Source organism: Pteropus medius, unplaced genomic scaffold (assembly GCF_902729225.1).
Source record: "Pteropus medius unplaced genomic scaffold, Ma_sr-lr_union100, whole genome shotgun sequence".
Lineage (NCBI taxonomy): Eukaryota > Metazoa > Chordata > Mammalia > Chiroptera > Pteropodidae > Pteropus > Pteropus medius.
Genome location: NW_024350926.1, coordinates 12,539,196 through 12,560,285, shown reverse-complemented (window position 1 = coordinate 12,560,285; position 21,090 = coordinate 12,539,196). Strand labels below are relative to the sequence as shown.

At 47.8% G+C, this 21,090-nt stretch overlaps 1 protein-coding gene and 1 pseudogene across 1 annotated transcript in view; both read right to left on the bottom strand.

Annotated features, from left to right (window-relative positions):
• RALYL (RALY RNA binding protein like) overlaps window positions 1-21,090 on the bottom strand; it is a 197,543-nt gene that overhangs the window by 37,117 nt on the left and 139,336 nt on the right. Inside the window, exons 4-5 of the mRNA XM_039841950.1 lie at window positions 12,929-12,976; window positions 2,876-3,036 (exon numbers count right to left, since the gene is read on the bottom strand). Of these exons, the coding sequence (XP_039697884.1) occupies window positions 2,876-3,036; window positions 12,929-12,976 (209 nt within the window). The remainder of the gene's footprint in view (window positions 1-2,875; window positions 3,037-12,928; window positions 12,977-21,090) is intronic.
• On the bottom strand, window positions 7,568-7,683 carry LOC120585606 (uncharacterized; annotated as a pseudogene).

Genomic DNA, 21,090 nt, shown 5'->3' with positions numbered 1-21,090 from the left:
TCCGAAGCTCGGGTCTGGGGTGGGAGTTAGAATACTGTCGTTTCATTTTAGGAGGTCAGTGGAGAAATACAGATTTATTTACCATCGTTTAATACGTGTAATTGCCACTAATGAACCAGGGAGGCCTAGCAGAAAACCCACATCAAGGCAGTTTTGGAAGAGACAGGAGTTGAGAGAAAATTCACTAAGGAAGCAGAAGGAAGGGAAGAAAAAAAGGAGGAAACAATAAATTATACACCTGAAATAAGAGTGGAAGGAATAGGAGCCAATAGATCAATCAACTAAATGTAAACGAGTTCAATTTCCCTATCGAAAAACAAAGACTTTCATATCGTCTTCAAAAACGAAATCCAGATATGTGTTGTTTTCAGAAGACACGGAGAAGCAAAGCGATAGTAGGATGGGCTGAAATATGTTCCCCAGGAAGACGCGCTGAAGCCCTGACGGCCGGGCCCTGTGACCGTGACCTCGGAAACAGATCTGCGTCACAGATGTATCCAAGATGAGGCCAGCGGGTGTCCTCCTAAGAAGAGGACAGACGGTCACCGACACCGGAGAACGGCACGTGACAACGGAAGCGGAGACCGGGGTGGGGTGTCTGTACCCCAGGGACACCCGTGATTTTCCAGCAGAGCAGAAACAAGAGGAGGGTGTGGGATGGCCTGTCCCCCAGATTACCCAGAGAGAGAGCAAGGCCCCTCGGGTTCAGACTGCCAGCCTCCGAATTTCTGTTGTGTTAAACCATCTGGTTTGCGATCATTTATCCTGGTATGGCTGCCCTAGGAGACTAACACGCAAACAAAGGCCGGAAATCGATGTGCATAGCAGGGAGATGCAAACCCACGGGGCCGTGTCGGCGGAGGCTCAGGCGAAGCATCAGGCAGCAAAGAATTCAAGGCCAAAGCCGGTAAGTGGGATTTGACATAAGCTGAAAGGTTACAATTCTCCGAGAAGTTAGAGAGAGGCGGTATCGGAAAGGGTTCGAGCGAGGACGAGATGCTCCAGAAGCAGACCGCGACGTTCATGCGAGATCACACACCTGTGAGATGTGAATGACAATGACAGCTCACCTACCGGGCAGTTATGACTTTACTCCTTTATGAGCAACAAAGGAGCCAATGCAGGTAAAGTGCTCGGGACAACAGCTATCGTCCACACTGAAAAGGTGTGAGCTGTTATTCTTTTCCTGTTGTTATTACAAACTTTGACATAAAAACCATCCAAGCAACGTGTGATATAAAAAACCCCACGAAAAGAAAAGGACGTCATACAATCACCGTCCGGACGGAGGGTCTGAAACACTTGCCTTCCAAACCCGACATCGATTTGCCACAAAGAGCATGTCTGCGGGCACCTGTGCGGGGTCCAACACGCGCACGCGTCCTGCCCCAGAAGCAGAAAACACATTCCGCTTACACGGCCCCTGAGGACGTCTGAGCACCACGGAACCGACAGACATTCTCAGTAAAATCCTCGCGAAAGACTTCCGTGACCCCTGTTCTCTCTCCACGATGCAAGGAAAACTAGAAATCAAAAACTGGAAAAGCTCAAACAACGGAACCACTCGAGCAGTACGGACGATGTGTCCTTTACAGTGACCCCAGAGTCTCTGTGACACTGGGGTGACGGGGAGGGGCCCTCCGGCGTCTGAGGGGCGCACGGTTAAGCCGCACTTGCCAGGGACAGGCTGCCCAAGGGCGGGACACTCTGATACGCAGGAGGGTGTTTGCGCTGCTTATGGATTCCAGGGGGGCTCCCGGCCTTCGGGGCCAGGGATGCTGGATGTCCCCGGGGGCTCGGGACACCCTGACACAGTGTGGCCGAAAGGCCACTTACGTTCCTACTGATAAACTTTGTTTTCAAAGCGAACACAGGGCAAAGTATCCACAGAGACTGCACCGGGCTCGGCTCCCTCCGCTCTGCAGCCTCGTGTCCAGCCGCATCTGCCCCCGTGGCCCTCGCGACGTCCCGTCGATGGCGCCCTCCGCCCCGGCAGCTTCGGAGCTCACGCCCCTGCTGCCGCACCTGCTTCCGGCCTCTGCTCAGGTGTCACCTGCCCGAGGGGCAGGCACGGACTACCTGTGAGACAGCGCTGCCGCCTTCTCTGTCGGCCACTCTGCCTTGGCCTTTGACGTAGTGACAGTCCACCACGTGCCACTTCGTAGCTCGATTTGCCTGCTTATTGTCTGTCTCTTCTCCGCTCACAGAGTGCAGGACACGCCCCTCTTTTTCCCTTAGGAATAACAAATTCGAGCTTTTCCTAGATCGGTCTGTATAAAGTTTTATCAGCCTATATAAAAATTTACGGGTGCGTTTAGTTGAGAAGTTTGTGCCTCTGCATTTTACTAATGTGACGTTTGTGAACGTTCTTTTATTTTTGACGGCAGTAAACACGTTTTCAGACCCGTAACTCCCACGACTCAGAACGGTGTGGCGAGTCCCGTGCTGAACGTCACCTGTACAGTTTGCCCCCTTGGTCACCCTGATGCGTTTTCGAGTGAGCGGACACGCTCTAACGTCACGTAACGGTCCTCTGGGAAGACCCCTTCAGGAGTGGAGTCATTCGTCTGCCGAAAGCGACATGTTCTATGTCAGGACTTCACTGTCACAGCGCGGGGGGGCCGGGGGCTCGTTATCTGCTGCGATGCGCGTTTACAAGTCGGCCCCGGGCTTTGTCCCCCATGCTGGCGCCTGTGCCCCCGCCATGGTGTGCGGTGGGATAGCAGACGCGTTTCTCACCCCTGCGGGCGTCCCTGGCGCTGCACACACAGCGGACCCTCCACGGTCCCCGGCGGCACCTGCCGCGACAGGCTTTGTCGGTGACCAGGACACACCCCGCCCTCCTTAAAGGAAACGAGTAAAGGCGGTCACTCACATTTGGAGCCTGAAGACGACCCGCTGACGGCCGATCTCGACGCCCCCTTCATGGAGAAGACGCCTTTGCCCCGGCGAGTTGTGGTGACGGCCACTCTGGGGCGCTTCAGGGGGATGGCCGTGCGGGGCGGCGGCGGCACGCGGCCGTGGTACTCGAATAACCTTCGGGAGACACAAACGGGTGTCGTGAGTCGGCGTCTGCCCGGGCGCAATGGTTTCGCCCAGAAGCTCCTCACGCCAAGGCGTGGAGCGATGCCGAGCAGGCCTCGCGGGGGACGTCAGCGCACGGCTCGTCCTCGCTGCCGCCCTGTCACATCTGGAAACGGGTCTTCCCTAGAAGGCTCGTTTCTCGAAAGACGGGAGAGCACGGTCTACGCCTCCCGACTCCAGACTCCGAGTCTCCCGCGGGAACCCGTCTGCAAGGCATGATGCGGGACAACGAGCTTGGCCCCCGCAGTGCCACGTGCTTCGCGGCAACCACACTGAGCCCGGCTTAAGGGATGTCCCCTTTACCGCCGGAAATGACCCGCTCACCCATCAGACACTGATCAGCACCTGGTCTGAAGACAGGAAGCGAGTGTGCGGAGCCAGGACCAAATCCCAGGAAATCTGTCCCATCGCCAAACAGCTCGGAAAGTCAGACCGGGGTAACGGAAACAGCTGTGAGGGGTGACCTGGGACAGTGCACGGCTCTAAGGGCGTCGTGAGCGAGGACAATGGGGACGGGACTCGGCTGAGATGCTGCGGGCCCGGGGCAAGCTCTGCGGACCACCGCGCCGGAGGGAAACACGCATCCGCGTTGTCGTTCTGACCGTCTGCTGGGCGTGCCAGCTGAGACGACAGGTGTTTGTCCGATCGGCCACTGAAGATTTCCCTCACAAGAGGAAATGCCGACGGCGCTCTTCGCAGCTTTTGGTAAAAAGTGAAACGTGGGATGCGCCACAATCGGTGCATTTTCATTAAACGATGACAGGAATGAGTATGTGCATTTACTCATTTATATAAACGTGTAATCCACTGGGTTTTCAAAAGCTCCATTTTATACTGTGTACACACAGACAAAACATTTTCATGTGACTTAGCACATTTGAGAATCACAAACATTTAGAACAAAAAAATGAGGATGTATTTACTCATTTATTTTTAAAGACTCTTCGCCAGCGAACCAGATGTGCTGTTATTCATTATAAAGAGCATTACTGACTTAGAAGGATGATTGTTACACATTTTACTGTGACATCATTACATAGATCATGTTCTCACAAGGGCTTTAAACCTGACGATAAAAATAATCTATTGCAAATGTCAGCAATGAGAAAACCAGAATAGAAAAGAAAATTAAAAAATCTCTTCTAATAGGTTATTTCATAACTTTGCTTCTTATTTACACATACAGATGAACATAGGATAATTCTTTTTTGAAAGCTATAACAACAATTAAGATAAGCTGGTTTCCAAATATTCATTCATTCGTTTGGGGAAAAAAAGTAGTATATAACCCATACTGGAAGCAGAACCGAGTTCTAGAAATGTCTCCAGCGTCAGAAAGCCAAAGCGTTAGAAACGTCTGGGAAACAAACAAGCTGAGAACAACTGAGAGGCGTCTGGAGAGGGGCAGGAAGGGACCGAGAGCTCCAGGGAGACCCCGTCCTCTGCGAACCAGCGAAGTCCAGCAGCCCGGGAACTGCTCGCAGAGAACAGGTCGTGGGTGTCGCCATACACGGTTCACTTCGAAGGGTGCAAGCGGGCGAGGCCGAGGGGGTACGTCTGCATCTGCACCGCCAGGGCCCGAGAAGTCCCGAGGGCCAGCCACGACCGCCCCCATTGCCACCGCGAAGCAAGGTCTGCATTACTCACTTCTGAGCTGAATTCTCAGAGCACCTTAGGTCAGTGAACCCAAACCACTTTTCCAGAAAGAAACAGAGCCACAGAGCCATCTCTCGCAGGGTGGGCCCTGCCTCTCGAGATGAAAGGCCAGGTGTTCTGGACGGAGCATTCCCCGGGCCACGAAAATGCAGCCCAGCAGCTTCCCGAAGTAAGCTAATCTGTGCGTGGGGTTACGAAAACCTCGAAAGCCCACTGAAATACGTAACGATGGAAGGATGCCGCCACGAAAAAGCAGGCCAGCACGGCCACCCTCGTCACCGCGTCTTCAGTTACGATGAGACAGGATAATCGCTACAGAGCGTAGCCCCTGTTCGCTGAATGCTTGGGGGAACTGCTTCAGAGTGGGATGACTCCTTTCCCTCCGAGCATCGGTAAGGTTTTACCAGTTCTTCCTGCCGCTCTGATAGGGAGACGTGCGGCATCAGGACTGAGCATTTTCAAAGTGACATGCGGTTTGCAAAACGAAGCTCAAGCCAGGACTGGGGACTTCACAAGGGGGCCTTATTTTTAATTTCACAGAATCTAACAGAGTTGGGCGTTTCTTAACTTTCCCTGGGCGCACTTGAGATGACGAGAAGTGAAAGGAAGACGGGAGATCGTCCCGACGGATAAAGAGCTGACATGGTAAGGATGGGACGCGGGGGGTTTTCTGGGATTATGGGATGGGACGTGGGGTTCTTCCGGATGCAGGGGGAGGTGGGTGAAAGGCAGCTCACGGAGGAGACCCGCGCATCGGCTTTCTCGTCAGAACTCTGCGTCTCGTAACTCAGACATTTCGCCTTTCCAAAGTGCTGGATCGGCAGACAGTGCTGACACACAGACGAAGAACCCGCAGAACAGCACGGAACCCGGATCCCACAGGCGAGTTAGGAGCTTAACGCTCCTGCCTCTCAGCTTTTCGCTCCTTCACCTCTTAGAATTACAGTTCTTCTTCTTTTTAATGGGTCTTCATTTTACCTAATATTGCTCAGTCAGGATAATGGTTTCCCCTGTACTTACTGATCAAATAGAGAACTATTTACACGAAGCCAAACACATCATTTTTCCTTCCCCAAGGTCTATTTTAAAATAAAAGCTCTAAAAGACCCAAGAATCCTGTTTTTCCCCTAATATTGACTGACCAAGTAGATAATGGTTTATAAGGAAGCCAAACATAATTCTCTCTTCCCCAAGGTCTCTTGTAAAACAGGAATGTAAAAGACTTACTCTCAAGCAGTAAATAAAATAAACGTAGTCGTGTTTTAATAAAAGCAACCCACCGAGGAAATGCGAAGATTTAAGCTGTTTTATTTAATAAACATTTCTTCTACTTTTCATGTGCCTACTTCTTGTTTGGAATTTTGTTTAATAATATGTGAGACATGTGATTTTATTAAATAGCAAAAGCTAAAAACTGGTAAATAATTTTCATATTAACTTGATAAAAATAGACATGACTTGTCTCTAGAAAGAATAAGGATATTAGCTGTCAACAGATAGCTGCTCTTTCCAACAAAGGCGATTCAATGGCATGTTGGCATATAAAATGAATACAGTTTTGAATACTTGCTTTTCATTAAAAGGTTGTTATTATTAAGCATCAACGATAATAAAGCAACATTTTCAGGAAAAACACATGAAAAAACCACACTCTAAAACAATTAGTATCGTTCGCCAAACCTTTTCCCACTAGTGTCCATGTTTTTCATGTAATTGAAAGCACGAGATAATGCACAGTCGCGTCTTCTGGCCAATTCTCTTCGGTTTATATTTAAACAGCTTCTCGTGCCTGCCCAGTGGTCCCGCTGTTTACGTCATCGCCACGGTGCCTCTTCTCAGGTGAAATAACCACAACTGGATAAATCGCTGCCCGATGGACTTGACTCGGTGCCTATTTTCCACCGCCGACTGATACAGTTTTAAAATTCGAGAAAAAATTTTGAAAATGCAGCATTGGCATAGTATTTTGCCACTGAACACGAAGCTTTCATTTTAGATAAACGATGATTTAAAGCACTGACGGTTCCTTATTTTCTTTCAAATTCCCCTCGTGAAAAGAGTTCTTCGCTTCACGTACTCGGATCAACTCTTATAGTCTCTACGTGGTTAATGCTAACAAAAATATGTGGTTGAGATGGGGGGCCAACCCACTGGGCTCCCCGGTTTTCGGCCATGCTCCCACGGGGGTCTCTGAGCAGGTGAATGAAAATCGATAGCCAGAGATCGTCCCCCTGTCTCCACCCAACCTTGACCCCTCCTCTTCAGTTTGCTTGACTTCTGACAGATACAAAAAAGCAAATTAAGGTGCCCTTTTATTTTTAAGAAAGGATATGTTTGAAATTCACAGGAACGACTTTATACTATACATAGTCTGTAATATATGTAGTATAAAGATATAGTGTATCTGTTTTCTACAGTTTGAACTACCAAAATTCTTAAAATCTGTCTGTAATTCCACCCTGACCTCAGATAAGCTTTTGGTTACCATTGAATCAGAAAATAATTTTTAAAGGTACGTTTTGCTTGAGACAGTAAATATTTGATTTCTTTTTTTTTTGGTCATGAAACTTTCCCAAGATTTTTAGTGACCTTCCCAACCCAATCTGGGGCAAATACTTCTTGGAAATGCTTTTAAAGGCAAGCTATTGAAATCTTGAATGATCTTTTCTTGCAATATTTTGACCTTAATATAATCTTCCTATTTTGTACAAATTCGCTGTTTGCTACTGCTTGCGTACAGCATTGGGTAATCAGAAAGTTAACACGTTTGAGTAGCAATAAAATGGTTCTTTTATTATTTAACTCTCTTTTTGAAAATTATTATTTATGCCTACAGCACCCGATCTTCCTAGGTGGTCTCCCATCCAAGTACTAACCAGGCCCGGCCCTGCTTAGCTTCCAAGATCAGACATCAGGCTTGTTCAGGGGGACATGGCTGTAGGCCGTGGACTGTGGCTCCACTGGGGCACGAACCCAAGACCTTCTGCGTGTAAAGCAGATGTGCTAACCGTATACTATGGAGCCACATTCTATTATTTAACTCTTATAATTCTGCAATGTAGGTTTTGTTAAGTCATTTTGCCCAGGAAAGAGACCTGTAAAAAAGGAGGTGACTCGCCCCAGTGCAAACAGCCAACTCATGCCCACCGGGCCCCGAAACTCATCTCCGCTTCAGAGTCACACCCGCCGCCAACTGTGCCACGCTGCTGCCTCCAGACATTTTAAGTGTCCGCCACTCTAGCAGATGGTAATTTAAATTTGCATAATGAAACAGACGTTGCCGCTCGCTAATATGTTTTTCCGATATTCATGAATATATACTGTGCTCTGTAATCAATGATCTGAAACAATGGCAACTCGACAGGGGCGCCTTTCCATTAACTGCATCTCCGTCGGCTTCCCTTCTGTTAATTTACACGAGGTCAGAATCGTCCCGGAGTGGAACAATGTCCGCGTGAGTCATTTACGAGTAATGTGTTTTCTGTGCGGTAAAGCGCCGACGGCATTGTTTTTCTCTGTTATCAGAAGTTTACTCATTCCTGGAGGTGACAAGCCGCCCGGTGCTCCTGCTGATATAGTGGAAAAAAGTCTGGCTTAAAACTGCTAATATCTCAGAAATTGAAAATGTTCCCTGGGGCAATTCAATGTAATTTTAGGCACGTATCTCCTTTTCTTTACTTGGAAGAGTATAAATATTTATGTTTCGTTTTAATAACATGTAACGTCCTTCATTTGGAGCCAGACTTGACCTTTTAGAAGAAAATGCAATTGAATGCTGGAAATTACTGGCCAATGCTTTGGATCGTACGAAACGATAAAAGTTTAGAACAACGACTCAAGTCTATTATTTAGTGATACACTTCGTGATCCCCGAAATTATGGATAGAAATTAACTTAGTCTTTGGGAAAGTTACTGCTGGGCCAACGTACCCAAACAGCTTTGTTTTTGCTTTGGCTTCCTGTTCTCGTCACCATCACTCCAGCCTGGGTGCCTGGGGAGAAGCAGCAATTCATTCCAGTAGTGGCGGCTGAATCCAGTTTGGGTCATTTGCAACACCGGCAGAACAGTGTCATCGCACCCCTCAAAGAGGTCGGGGTTCCAGCCCCACGGCCGCCCCCCTGGGCTCAGACACAGCAGCATGGCCGAGTAGAAGTGCCCGCTCAGTGCCAGCTCTAAAGGTCCCTTTTCTACCTCAGCATCTGACCATGCCGGCCTCTTCCCATCCCCTAGCCCTGGGGGCGTGGCTGCTCCAGGGTTAGCGGAATCCATTGTGTCATAGTTTTCCTGCTGCTTTTTCGGATCCTCAGTACCTGGTTAGATGATGTTAGCTGCGACTGTCCCTGTGAAATATAACTAGGTGATTTCTGTTGTCCTGACCCAAAATGCAGGAGCCCGCGGTGAAAGGGAATGGCCAAAGGCTCTCTCTCTCTGCCGGTCGCGTGCTCAGTTGCATCTGGAGTTGATCGGGGGCAGAAGGAGGACAACAAGACACACAGAATAGTCCAGAGGCGATCCGACGAACCGTTCTGGAAGGACAGCTGACCCTCTGCTCGCTTCTCATCCACAGGGACACTTCTGCATGAAGATGACTAGGAGAAGCCCATTCGCCATCACTGGGGACGGTCACCGCTGGCCGTTCTGAGCAGCCAGTGCTGATGAAGCACCGAAAGCCTACCAGGCACGATGCCGACCATCACGCATATGCTACTTCATTTAATCCTCAGCCTCGCGAGGCAGGAATTCATTCCGTGCTCACTTCACGGACGAGACAACAGGGTTTAATGAATTAAATAACTTGCCCAAGTTTGCAACACGAGTAAAAAAAAAAAAAAATAACCATAAATACAAGCAGACTGTAACTTCCGAGGGACCACTGCGGGCGAGACGGTCAGCGCTGACTTGGCGAGCGACTACATTGTCCCGCCTCCGGTTCACGGTCCGGCGTTCACGGGGACCTGGGCTCACAGGGAACTCCCCACCAGCGGCAGGCGCGATGGCAAACACGCAAACGAGACCACCGGCTGCTCAGACGGTCTGTCCGCAATCCAAGCACGCTCATCTGCACACTTACCGCCGAGCAGACTGCGTAAGACGAGGGAGTGACCTGGAAATTGTTCAGCGTAAGCTGAAAGCTTCAGGCTAACATTATGGCTGGTTAGGGCTCTTGCTCTTTGGCAGGTAAGGTCTGTCTGTCCGTTCGTCCATCCGTCCGTCCGTCCATCCATTCGTCTATCTAATGATCTCTAACCTAATTAACGATTTCATTAATCTATAATTTATACACAGTAAAAAAAAATACAGATGTTGGCTCCCTTTTAAAGGTGAGAAAATGAAAGGCCTGACTACTTGTCCAGAACTCGGGTCTCTCGCCATCTAGGCCAAACTCCATTTTAGCTAGAAATCCTTCAGATGTGGAAGAAAGTCACATCTTAGAACATACCGAAGAGATGAAAATGCTAAAGCCGTTTCACAGTGACAGACGAAGAAACAGCGCATACTAATTTAAAACTTCATGCGTAGAGACTTGAAACAAAAGCCGTATTAGAATCCGTCTTTAACGTCGTCGAAAATGAAAATGTTCAAATGGCTTGGAGACCACTTAAGTGTCATCTTCTCTTAACAGTGAATGGGGTTATCGTAATGCTGCTGCCAAGACCTTGAATCATTTTTTTTTTTTGTATAAGTTACTATAAGCTAGTTAATATTTAAAATAATATATTTTGTAGAAATGATGGAAACGATTTGAGAAAATCATCCTTAAAAATTCCTACCTGGCCGTGGAGGCATAGCGAGTGAGGCAGCTGGCTACCTCAGCCATCAAACATGGTGGCCGTGGCTCCGGCTCCCATCTGGGGAAGGCAGCTTCCTTTACCGAACTGCGTGCACTGAGGTGCCCCCCGCCAACCCTCCCACATTCACGCAGCCGGTTATCGAATCTAAAAAAAATAGGTTATGATTATAGCTTTGTCACTAGTTAACTGTGTGATCTTGGGAAAACCAAAATCTTTCTAAATGTAAGGAGATGAATAAATAATAACAAATCGAGCACCCGCTACGTGTGAGGCTTCATGGACGTGCCGGAGCACACACGGACAAGCGAAGCCATGTACCTTTCCTGCTCTCGGGGACGAAGGGAGGTGGCCGCCCATCAAAGGCTGTCATCGCAGAGAGGGACGCAGCACGCAGAGCCGGGAGGAGGGGCGCTGGGTGCTGGAGGGGGGAACGGAGGAGCCTGATGAGTCTGAGAGTGGCTCTCCTGTCGCCCTCTGCCCTGGGTGACGACAGAGGAGGGAGGAGCGGGGACAGCCCAGGGCCAGGCCTGGGGCTGGGGGACCCCGTGCTCCCTGGAACCGAGGACAGCTGGGGAAGACCCGCATGGCTGGAGCAGAGGCCCTGACCAGGGCTCACGGAGTTTCTTCCCAACTTAAATGTCGACAAACCCTTCTCCTGACTCTGCCCTTTCATGTCTTGAGAATTTTTTAAAAATATTTTATTTACTTATTTATTTTTTAAAGATTTTTATTTATTTTTGCCCCTCCCCCTGCCTCTCTCCCCTTCCCTCTGGTAACCACTAGTCCAATGTCCATGTCCCTGTTCATTTGTTGCTTTTAGGTTTATATCCCACATATCAGTGATATCATGTGATTTTCAACCTTTTCTGTCTGGCTTATTTCGCTTAGCGTGATTATCTCAAGGTCCATCCATGTTGTCGCTAATGGCAGTATTTCATCTCTTCTTATGGCTGAGTAATATTCCATTGTATATATGTACTGGGAATTTTTGTTTGAATAGAACTTATAATTAAAGGCTTAAAAGACACCTCGTTTTTTTGTGTGTCCATTGTCTACGTAGAGATATACAAAGTGTCCTCACTTTGCATATCTATCTCTGAATGTCAACCACCGATGTTTAGTTAAATAACCCCAATGTCTCAACAGCAACAATCAAATTTCAGCGGCGACAATAACTGTGAGTAATTTCCCAAAGTCCAAACTTTGCTGCCGGGTCTTCAGTGCACAAATCACTAAGCAAATGACAGTCAGCAGTCACGTCGCTCCTGGTCATTGAGCGTCTGTCACCCCGGTCACACATGACTGAGAGCGTGGGGTTGTATTGTCTCTTGTCGTCTCATGATAAACCATATGGTATTTTGTAAAAACGGGTAACCCGGACAGGGAACTGGTCAGCAAAGATGAACGTGCGGTGACACGGGGACGGAATTCAAAGGAAATGTCACGGAATTACAGGAGAAACAGCAGACGGGGTTGCTGACCGGCTTCCGTCTGAGATGCCGGAGGAATGGAGGCCAAGCAAGCAGACCGACACGGACGAGCGAAGCCGTGATGTGACGGGAAGAGGCGGAGGTGCCCGAGAAGAAGGGACCCTGGCAAAAACACTGCACTCAGAAGAACCAGGGACACAGCCCTCGACAGGTGCCCCGGCTGCCCAGCCCCTAGGCTGGGGTCCGGCAGCTTTCCCCGTGGGAGGAGCAGCGGCGCCATCGGCAAGCAAGCCCCGCGTGACGACTTCGATAAATCGGTCTTTTGTACAAACCAATAACACACGCTAGTTCTCAATATTTTTACCTTTTTAAATTACAGTGTGCTAAATCAGTATTAGTCTTATTGTAAATTCCCTATATACTTATAACCAATAGTAGGAGAGTTTTTGATATTTTGACAAACATTTTCCAAGGTCGTGAAAAAAATCCCATCTCGCCCCCACTGACCACATTGCTTTGCATGTTTTGCTCTCGCGGTCCCACAGTACGATGCAAAGCAGGACCTGTCCATGATTTTTACCAAAGCTAACCCACCCCGCATTTTCAAAGTGTCATACGAAAGCAGATGAACTTTAGAAGGTTCATGAATTCAAAGTCAACAGCAGATCTGGAAAATACTATTGGTTAATTAAATCTCTGGGATATTATCCGAACATCAGAAGGCAGATGTTAGGCTTAAGCACCTTCCACGTCCCGAAAGTCGGCGACGCAGCAAACTCAAGTAAGTATAATAAAAACGGGAAAATCTGGCGAATCTGTGTTTCTGCAGACTTAGTATTTTCTTTTAGTTTTACTAAAAAATATTATTTTAAACACATGGATCGAGAATGCCTGTGACTGAAATGTGCGAAAGAGATAAAAGATAATTTAAATCAAAGGGAAACAAAGACGAACAAGTTACATACCGGTTATAGAAGTCGTCTCGGTAGTAATCGTAGTCGAAGACATAACCACTGAGGGAAGAAACAAAAAGTTAGTTGACATTCATTTCCACCCCATTGATTTTGGCATTAATTTATGATGCTAGAACAAGAGATTTAGGTTGCTTTTAAAATATTTATTTTTCCACGTAATTATGTATCTAAAGAATTTTATAGGGTGACGTCTCATTGGATACAGTGCCATGTCGCACGACTAGATACAGCCAAACAGTGCAGAGACAGATGCACGGTTTTAAATGGAAGATGAGAGCAGGTAGCAAACTAAATTTTTTTCAATACTTGAAATTAAATACGATCGCAGTCCGCTTTTTTTCCTAGAAGAGATATAATGTGTAATATAGTTAACCCTTCTTCCTAAGGTGTGTACGACGAGGCTAAATAATGAACAGAGGGATAAAAATAACATAAATGGATAAGACTAATGGTCCATTCGCCATAATAATGGTAAACAGAAACGGGTTTCCTCAGAAATTCAGCTTTTTTTTTAATTCTAAAAATTTATGATTCAATACTTTACATAGAGAAAAGCTTTTTAAAAAGCCAGTCTGGCTGAATCTTACCAACAATAACTTGACTATTTTAGGTTATAGAAATAGGAATCAGCAAGTGCGTTTCAGCGATAAGATTATGATGACCAAGCCCCTTAAAGGAATAATAGCTCATAAAATTTCCCCCATTCGCTTGTGTAGCGGTTGCATTTTACAAAGCACTCTCTATGCATTATTTCTTTTTAAGGGTAGTCCTCACGACGACCCTGTTGGCTCCTGTAACTGGAAGACACTACAGTGGGAAGGACTTGCTGACGTTTTTATCGCTGGTGCGTGACGGAGCCGAGGCCGGGGTGAAAATCTTGCAGACCCGCGCCTGGAGTGTTTGTTCTTCACGACACGGAGCAGCCCTCCCCACGCTTCGCCTCACTGCGAAGGGAGTATCTGTACTACGAGGAAGTACTCTTTCTAACGTTTAGTCAGTTATTTTTTTATTGTCATAAAATTTACCATGTTAACCTTTTTTTAAGTATACAATTCGGTGGCCTAAAGCACACTTACCATGTTGACTGCCCATTCCCGGAACTTGTCTTTGTCCCGAAGTGAAACTCCGTGTCCTTAGAGACTGACACCCCTCCGCCCCCCCACGCCATGACCGCCTCTCTGCTTTCCGTTTCTACGAATCTGCTCGTTCTAGGCACTTCGGGGGTGGGACCGTACAGGATGTGTCCTTTTTGGTCTGGTTTAATTCGGTTACTATCCACGTTGAAGCACGTAAAAGAATTTCATCCCTTTTTATGACTGGATAATATAACACTATATACATACACATACATGCCACTTTTTATTTAAAGCTATGCTACTTTTATTCATGTGTCATGAGTAGTCACCATTTTACCTTACGTTCAATTATTTTTAAGAGTAGATTCATCTTATAACTGGACATCGCTGCCCTTAGACCCCATGTCCCCCGCTCCAGGCCCTGGTCACCACCATCCTACTCTCTGTGTCTGGGTTCGTTTTCTTCAGATTCCACAGAAAAGAGGGATCATGTCCTTCTCTGTCTGATTCATGTTACCTGGCAGAAGGCCCTCCAGGTCCATCCCTGTTGTCACAGATGGCAGGATGTTCTCATGGTTGAATAACATTCTCTTGTGTGTGGACTATGTCTCCTTAATCCATTCATCTGCTGACAGACACTCGAGCGATGGTAATTACGTTTCATAATCTTTTTTTTCTGACGCTCTCTTTTTATATGATAACCTTAGACAGTGGTGCTTAATAGCAAGAGGAAAATATGACACATGGACTAATAATAAATGTGTCTCTAATGCAGACGACAGGGGTGATTTCTGGTGTGCCTTATACCTTTAGGGGATACTTCAAAAATTCAACAGCCTCCTGGAGATTTAAAAATGCACGAGAAAAAAGAATTCACTTTCGTTTTGCTCCACGGCTGCTTAAATGATCTTGTCCGATCTGCTTATTTTTCGCCAGATCCTGACTGCTGAGGCGTATTTACAGGAACAAGTGGTAGCTAAGCATCGCGAATCGTTTGACCTCTGGTCCCACTGTCTGCCGCCAGAAACTCAATTTTACCTGTCAGGTGAAAGATGCAACGAGATGCACAGACAGATCTTGGTAATCAGGACAAGCCTGCTTTTGTCGTCACGGTGTGGAATTGTAGCAGGCATGCCCTGGCTGTTGTTGGCTCAGGTCATGAGCTGTAAAATTGAGCCGGATCTCTGAGGAAGAGGAAGAGATTCAAGGAGACGCACGCGGCACCACGGGCAGGTCTGGTTCATGTCACAGGGCTTTCCTTGCTGGTTCCTGCCTCCTTCTTCATTTTCTCCCCCTCCTGCAGATTTTATCGCTTTCATTCAAAAAAAACAAAAAAACAAAAAACAAAAAAACCCCGCAAAAACAAAAAAAACCTCTCCTTTTTCTTTCTCTTTCTCTGTGAACCTCCATGAGAAATTAGCTGTCAAAAAATGGCTGTTTCCAGGAGTCATATCTAGATTTCTAAAGTATTTTATGTATCCTACAATTTTCCTGCCAGAAGAAGATCTTGTCTTTCACATTAAAAAAAAGATTCTTTCCACCCTCACGAGCCAGTGATGCTGTTATGCTCACGGCTAATCTATTTTGGTTTTTAAAGGAGGAACTTTTGCGATTTTCATTTGGTAGTTTTGTATGACAATCTTGTTCTTAGGCCACTGAAAATAAAATGAGAATAAATTCAGTGTCCAATAAATGATGAAGTTTCTGTTATTTGGGGGAAGGTCACGGCAAGGGGGAGGTACTTGACTTTGTAGAAAAGTGAAACAATAGTTTTGAATATTTAACACAAAAAAATACTTTATATTTTCCTTTTTAATTCTGGTAGACTTTTCTTCTGCTTTTCAAGGTATCTTTCTTCTATTTGCTCTCAAAATTTAAAAAGAAATCAGAATTGGTAAAGTAATTGATTAAAGTCACACACATATACTCTTTCTTTTATTGCTGAAGATTAAATGAGACCTAATAACTTTCTTGGAATTTCATTTAAACTTTTTCATTTACAGAAGAAGAAATCGCAACTCATTGGGTTTTGCGATCTACGAGATCCATTTTATCTAATCCTTCTGAAGTCGTAATACCAGCTTCATATGAGTAGTCTAACACACAAAAGTATTTCTTATTTTCTATCACGAAACTTCATAAAAATATAATCTGAGGAATATTAATAAACTTCGTAGCACAAGGAGGGGGCATTTGAATAGTTTCTTAACAGACACCTGCCAATCATGACTACTACTGGGGCCTTCTGCTGATGGCAAGTGTGGTACGGGGAGCTGTGGCTGTATTGGCAGAACATGGCTTACGCACGCACAAGTTCAAAATTCAAAACCGGGGAAACAAGCTATTTAGTTTAAATTTCATTGACAAAATACTCAATTTAGTACCAAGGACCTTTGGAATGGGAGAGAGGCTATGAGGAAGCTTCAGAATTTATAAAATGCCAGGCTACTTGCCGGCCAGGGCCTGGCAGCTGGGCAAGAGGTTCGAAGGTGAGAACGACCCGCCCAGCCGGCTCACCCGCGCTGGTCTCGGGCCCGGGCCTGCCGTGAGCCAGGCTCGCTGCTCACGCCTCAGAGCACGACGAACTGAAAGTGTGTGAAGAGTGAGAACGAGAGGGGGAGGAGGGAAATGCAAGAATTATTTCCCTTTCTGGTTGAGCCAACACGGGGAGTTTGCAGACACGGGCCTGAAGGGGACTCGTCACCCTCAGGTCCGCTGTGACCAATTTAGGAAGGACGGTCACGCACACACTTCTGAAACTGTGTTCAGTCTTCACTTCTGTCTTCTGGTCCAGCGGGATTAAAGCATGTACATGTGTATATACTCTCCAATTTAGGATTATAAAGCGACCACGGGTGTGAAACTTTATTTTCTAGAAACATCCCCATGCACCTGGCAAGCCCACTGGGACGGTGACAGCGAGAGATGCAAACATCTGGCCGTTTTGAAGACGTGGCTTGGACAAGGGACATCACCCCCCAACCCGAGTTCCTGGCTGTGAAAATCTTCACATCGGCGCTGCTGCCGCCTCGAGAGCATCCTTTGCACCAAATGCCAAAAATAAACACACGCCGAGGACGCGGACTCTGCGACGTGCCCCGCGGTCTCCCAGGGGCCGGCCGGACTCGCGGCCTCTGGCGCTCGGGGACCGCAGCTCCTCCTCCCAGCGCGGCGCGGGCTCCCGGCTCCCGGGGGACGTGTGCTCGCCCCTCCGCACGACCGGCCGCGGGGCCCCGCTCCTGCCCCGCATCCCGCCGCGGGGGCCGCGCTCCTGCCCCGCATCCCGCCGCGGGGGCCGCGCTCCTGCCCCGCATCCCGCCGCGGGGCCCCGCTCCTGCCCCGCATCCCGCCGCGGGGGCCGCGCTCCTGCCCCGCATCCCGCCGCGGGGGCCGCGCTCCTGCCCCGCATCCCGCCGCGGGGCCCCGCTCCTGCCCCGCATCCCGCCGCGGGGCCCCGCTCCTGCCCCGCATCCCGCCGTGGGCGCTGCGCTTCCGTCGTCCCTGTTGAAACGCATCATCCATTCCCGGAGGCCGAGCTCCGGCCCGCGAGCGGGGTGCCCGGCCCCCCGCGGGCCACTGCTGGCCGGCGGCCCTTCTGCATCTTGCGGGACTCACGCTCCCGGGCTCTCCGCTCTTCCCGCCGCATGGCCGGTCTCTACGGCTTTCTTCCCGCTCGCCCTTCCCTTCGCGACCAGCCCCTCTGCTCCATCCAGCAGCCATTCCCGCCCCCCGCTTTGGGCGGGATCGAATTCGTCTGAATTTCTCGACGCCGCAGTTTTCGCGGTGACTCGTCCCAGGAGCGTCGGCGCCGGAACCATCTCCGGGTCTGAGCCCGACGTAGCCGCAAACGGGCGCGTCTCGTTCTCCTCGCTCCTCGCTCGTCCTTCCGTCCGGACACGCGGCCCTGTCACCCCCTTTCCCCCTTCACCCCACTGCACCGTGAGCTCCGAAAAGGCACAGCCGCCCGGGAGATGCGTTTCGCATCGAATGCTTCACATCTCTGCAACTTGCTGCTGTAATATTTACTGTCATTACTTTTTGGAAGAAACCAAAAGGTCTGCATTAGGATTTCCAAGCGCCCGATACTCGTATTAGCATTTTAGACCGTCACGATTGCCGCGTGGGGCTGGATTTTCCTCCCGATAAATATCGGCTTATTGCCTCTCGGCGCTCAGTCCCCGGTTCCGGACGTTTGCTCCGTGATCGTGGAGCCGGGTCTCGCGGACGTCGCTCCTTGGTCTGTGCCCACGTGAGGCTGTGGCAGCGGGGGGCGGGGGTCAGCACCACGCGGGGACCGTCCATGCTAACTGGCGCCCCAGCAGGGGGTGCCCGCTCAGTATCCCCAGCCCAGCGGCGCCCCGACACGCTTCCCCCCACGCCTCCGGCGGCAGCCACGGTCTCCGCAGTGGCTGTGACGCTCGGCCCGGGGGAGACGCGCCGTCCGCGTTCCTGCCCCGGAGTCCCTCGGCCACAGCAATAGCCGTGGGTCCCAAGGCCTTCCATTCCAATATCCTTCTGCGGTCTCATTTACCCTTTGAAGTAGGTACCTCCATGTTACTAGTTAATAGATCCTCATGTGAAATTTTCCTGTGAAATAGCTGCTGAGGTTTCTATTTCCCGTCTCTCGGCTGGATCTTGGCCACTTTTAACCTCCGGTTCAACCTTTAAAGGTTTACACATTGAACAGGTAACAGTCTTCTCGAAAACGATGTGAGCTGCAGAATTTTTCCAGCATATTAGATATTTAAGTCTAAATAATTTGGCGCCAGCCCTCACCCGTCACTGCCCAAAACCAATGTCTAAACACCTTCCTAAACTCTCCGGCTGTGACGCTTCGGTGTTTGGATCTTTGTAAGGTGCGAAGCAGCTCAATATTCAATCTCAGAAATGGGAAGCTGTTCCGACCCAGCAGGCGGCTTTAGCACGGCAGCGGACACTGTCGTCACGCGGTGTCCTTCGGCTCATGAACTGACGCCCTTCGCGAAAGCAGACAGCTGGTCCTCGTACAAAGGGCAGTGATGCTATTGGATTCTTGCTACGAGCTTCAACCCCAAACCTGGAGACCGCAGAAAGCTGGGAGTGAATGCTTCGTTTCATTGGGGCGGGGCCCCCATCTGAGGAGTTACTCTCAGCTCTCAGCCTGCCACGGGCTGACGGAGTTTAGGGTCGAAGGCCCAGGATGAAGGGCACGTTTTAAAAATAACTTCTCTAGAGAGCCTCACTCTTTAAAAGGCTTTCAAGGTTTTTAGTATCCAATTGGGCCGTAACACATGCTCCAGTGAAATACGGCCCGCGTGACATGCTAATTCAGCCGGCATCTGGGAGGAATGTCTCACCGAGTGGTCCAGCTTTCACGTGTTTCACTGACACGATGGGGTAGCCAAGTCAAGGGCATCCTATCGCTGGGGCAGACCTGTGATGTCGCCTTGAAGTTGAAGGTGGCTGCAGGATCTAATGGTAAGTTTTGAATGTGATCCAGTGAAATTTTCACCAGAGAAATAATACAGTTTCTAAAACCATGAGACATTTGGGGGCGATTTTTTATTTTAGTTTCTATCTTAGTTGGCATGCCAAAATATAGCTTCTCAATGCATTTTTTTTTTCCCCGCGATAAGCTCCTGAAGCGTAAGTGGTGCCTGGCTTTTCCCAGCGTTTGGCAGCGTAGGTTATACCGTGATGACTGACTGGTTCTGCAGAGTTAAGTAGGCAATTTTCTGAATCACAAAGAATTCTGTACTTTGGAAATTTCATCAGAAATGTGGAAAAGGTCACATTTTGAGATTGATGAAATAAGGACCAGTCATGGTTGGCTGGATGAAATCAAAGACTTTAATTGAGAAACGAGGCTTTAAAACTTTTATGCAAATCTGGGATTCACAATGCTTCTAAAAGCAATAAATAACTTTTTATGTACATAATTACTTTCCTGAATAATTTAAGCTATCGCTTATATATTCATGATGATTCAAATAAGTATGAAACTCTGAAGAGAGAACATAAAATGTCAGCATGCAGGAAACTGGCAGCTTTTTAAGCAAAAGCCCGAGGCTGGATTCCATTCTGAAAAATAGATGCCGGAATGCTGTGTGTCTTTATGGAGGTTACATCACATCTCCGTGTCCCAGTTTTCCAGGAATCAAAGAGTTACAGTATCTATTTTGTTTCTATGCGAGATTCAGTAAAGATTCATTGAACAACAGAAGTAACAGCTAAACGATACTTTGAACCTCCTAAGAAGAGTATGCCGCTGACTGCCAGGAAATGATTTAGGTAATCGAGTATGCTGCGAGGGGAAAGTCAGCTTCCGGTACATTTTATGAAGTTAGGAGAAGAAGGGGTCTCTTTCCTCCAAGTAGTTTTCTTTCCTTTGGAGTGGGCTGATTTCAAATGAATGAAATCAAAGCATTTTATTTCGCATCATTGTTTCTGGTGAGTGATTGTTTTCAGAACAGATTTTAAAAGTATGTGAGACTTAGATCTTATTTCAAATGGAATCGATAGTATTCTCTTCATGCGATATTTCCACATATGACATCTAAATAATCTCAGCTACCATTTCTATGCTATTCGTATGTGCGTTCAATAAATATACCTTTCATCAGTCAGACGATATACTTACCCTTTCCGATGTGACGTGACACCAAAAAAAAAAAACTCATGGTTCTTGAAAGTAGAGCTTACGGTAATAAGAAAACATACACTCGTCATATTTTCAACTGTTTTAAATTTGATTCCATAACATTACTTTAGATTAGTTCTTCTCATAAGTGAGATTTTACGTATGCCAAGTTTAGTTATTAATTTTCTTCTGTAGGGGTATTTGAGAGCTATAAATTAGTTTAGCTAATTTAGAATTCTGGGATAGAAAGCAATCATAAATCCTCCGTAGATTTTAAAGGACTTTTCATTAGACTTGCCTTTTTCAAAATAATTAAGGATTGCTCTAGGTAAGATTACAAGGTGCAGTTAGGTTATTTAGCCAATGTTATTTAAGTCACAATTTTAATACCATTTCATCTTAAATACACACGTAGCCTGTATGACATCCTATTTGTTGTGTTGACTAAATTTAATGAG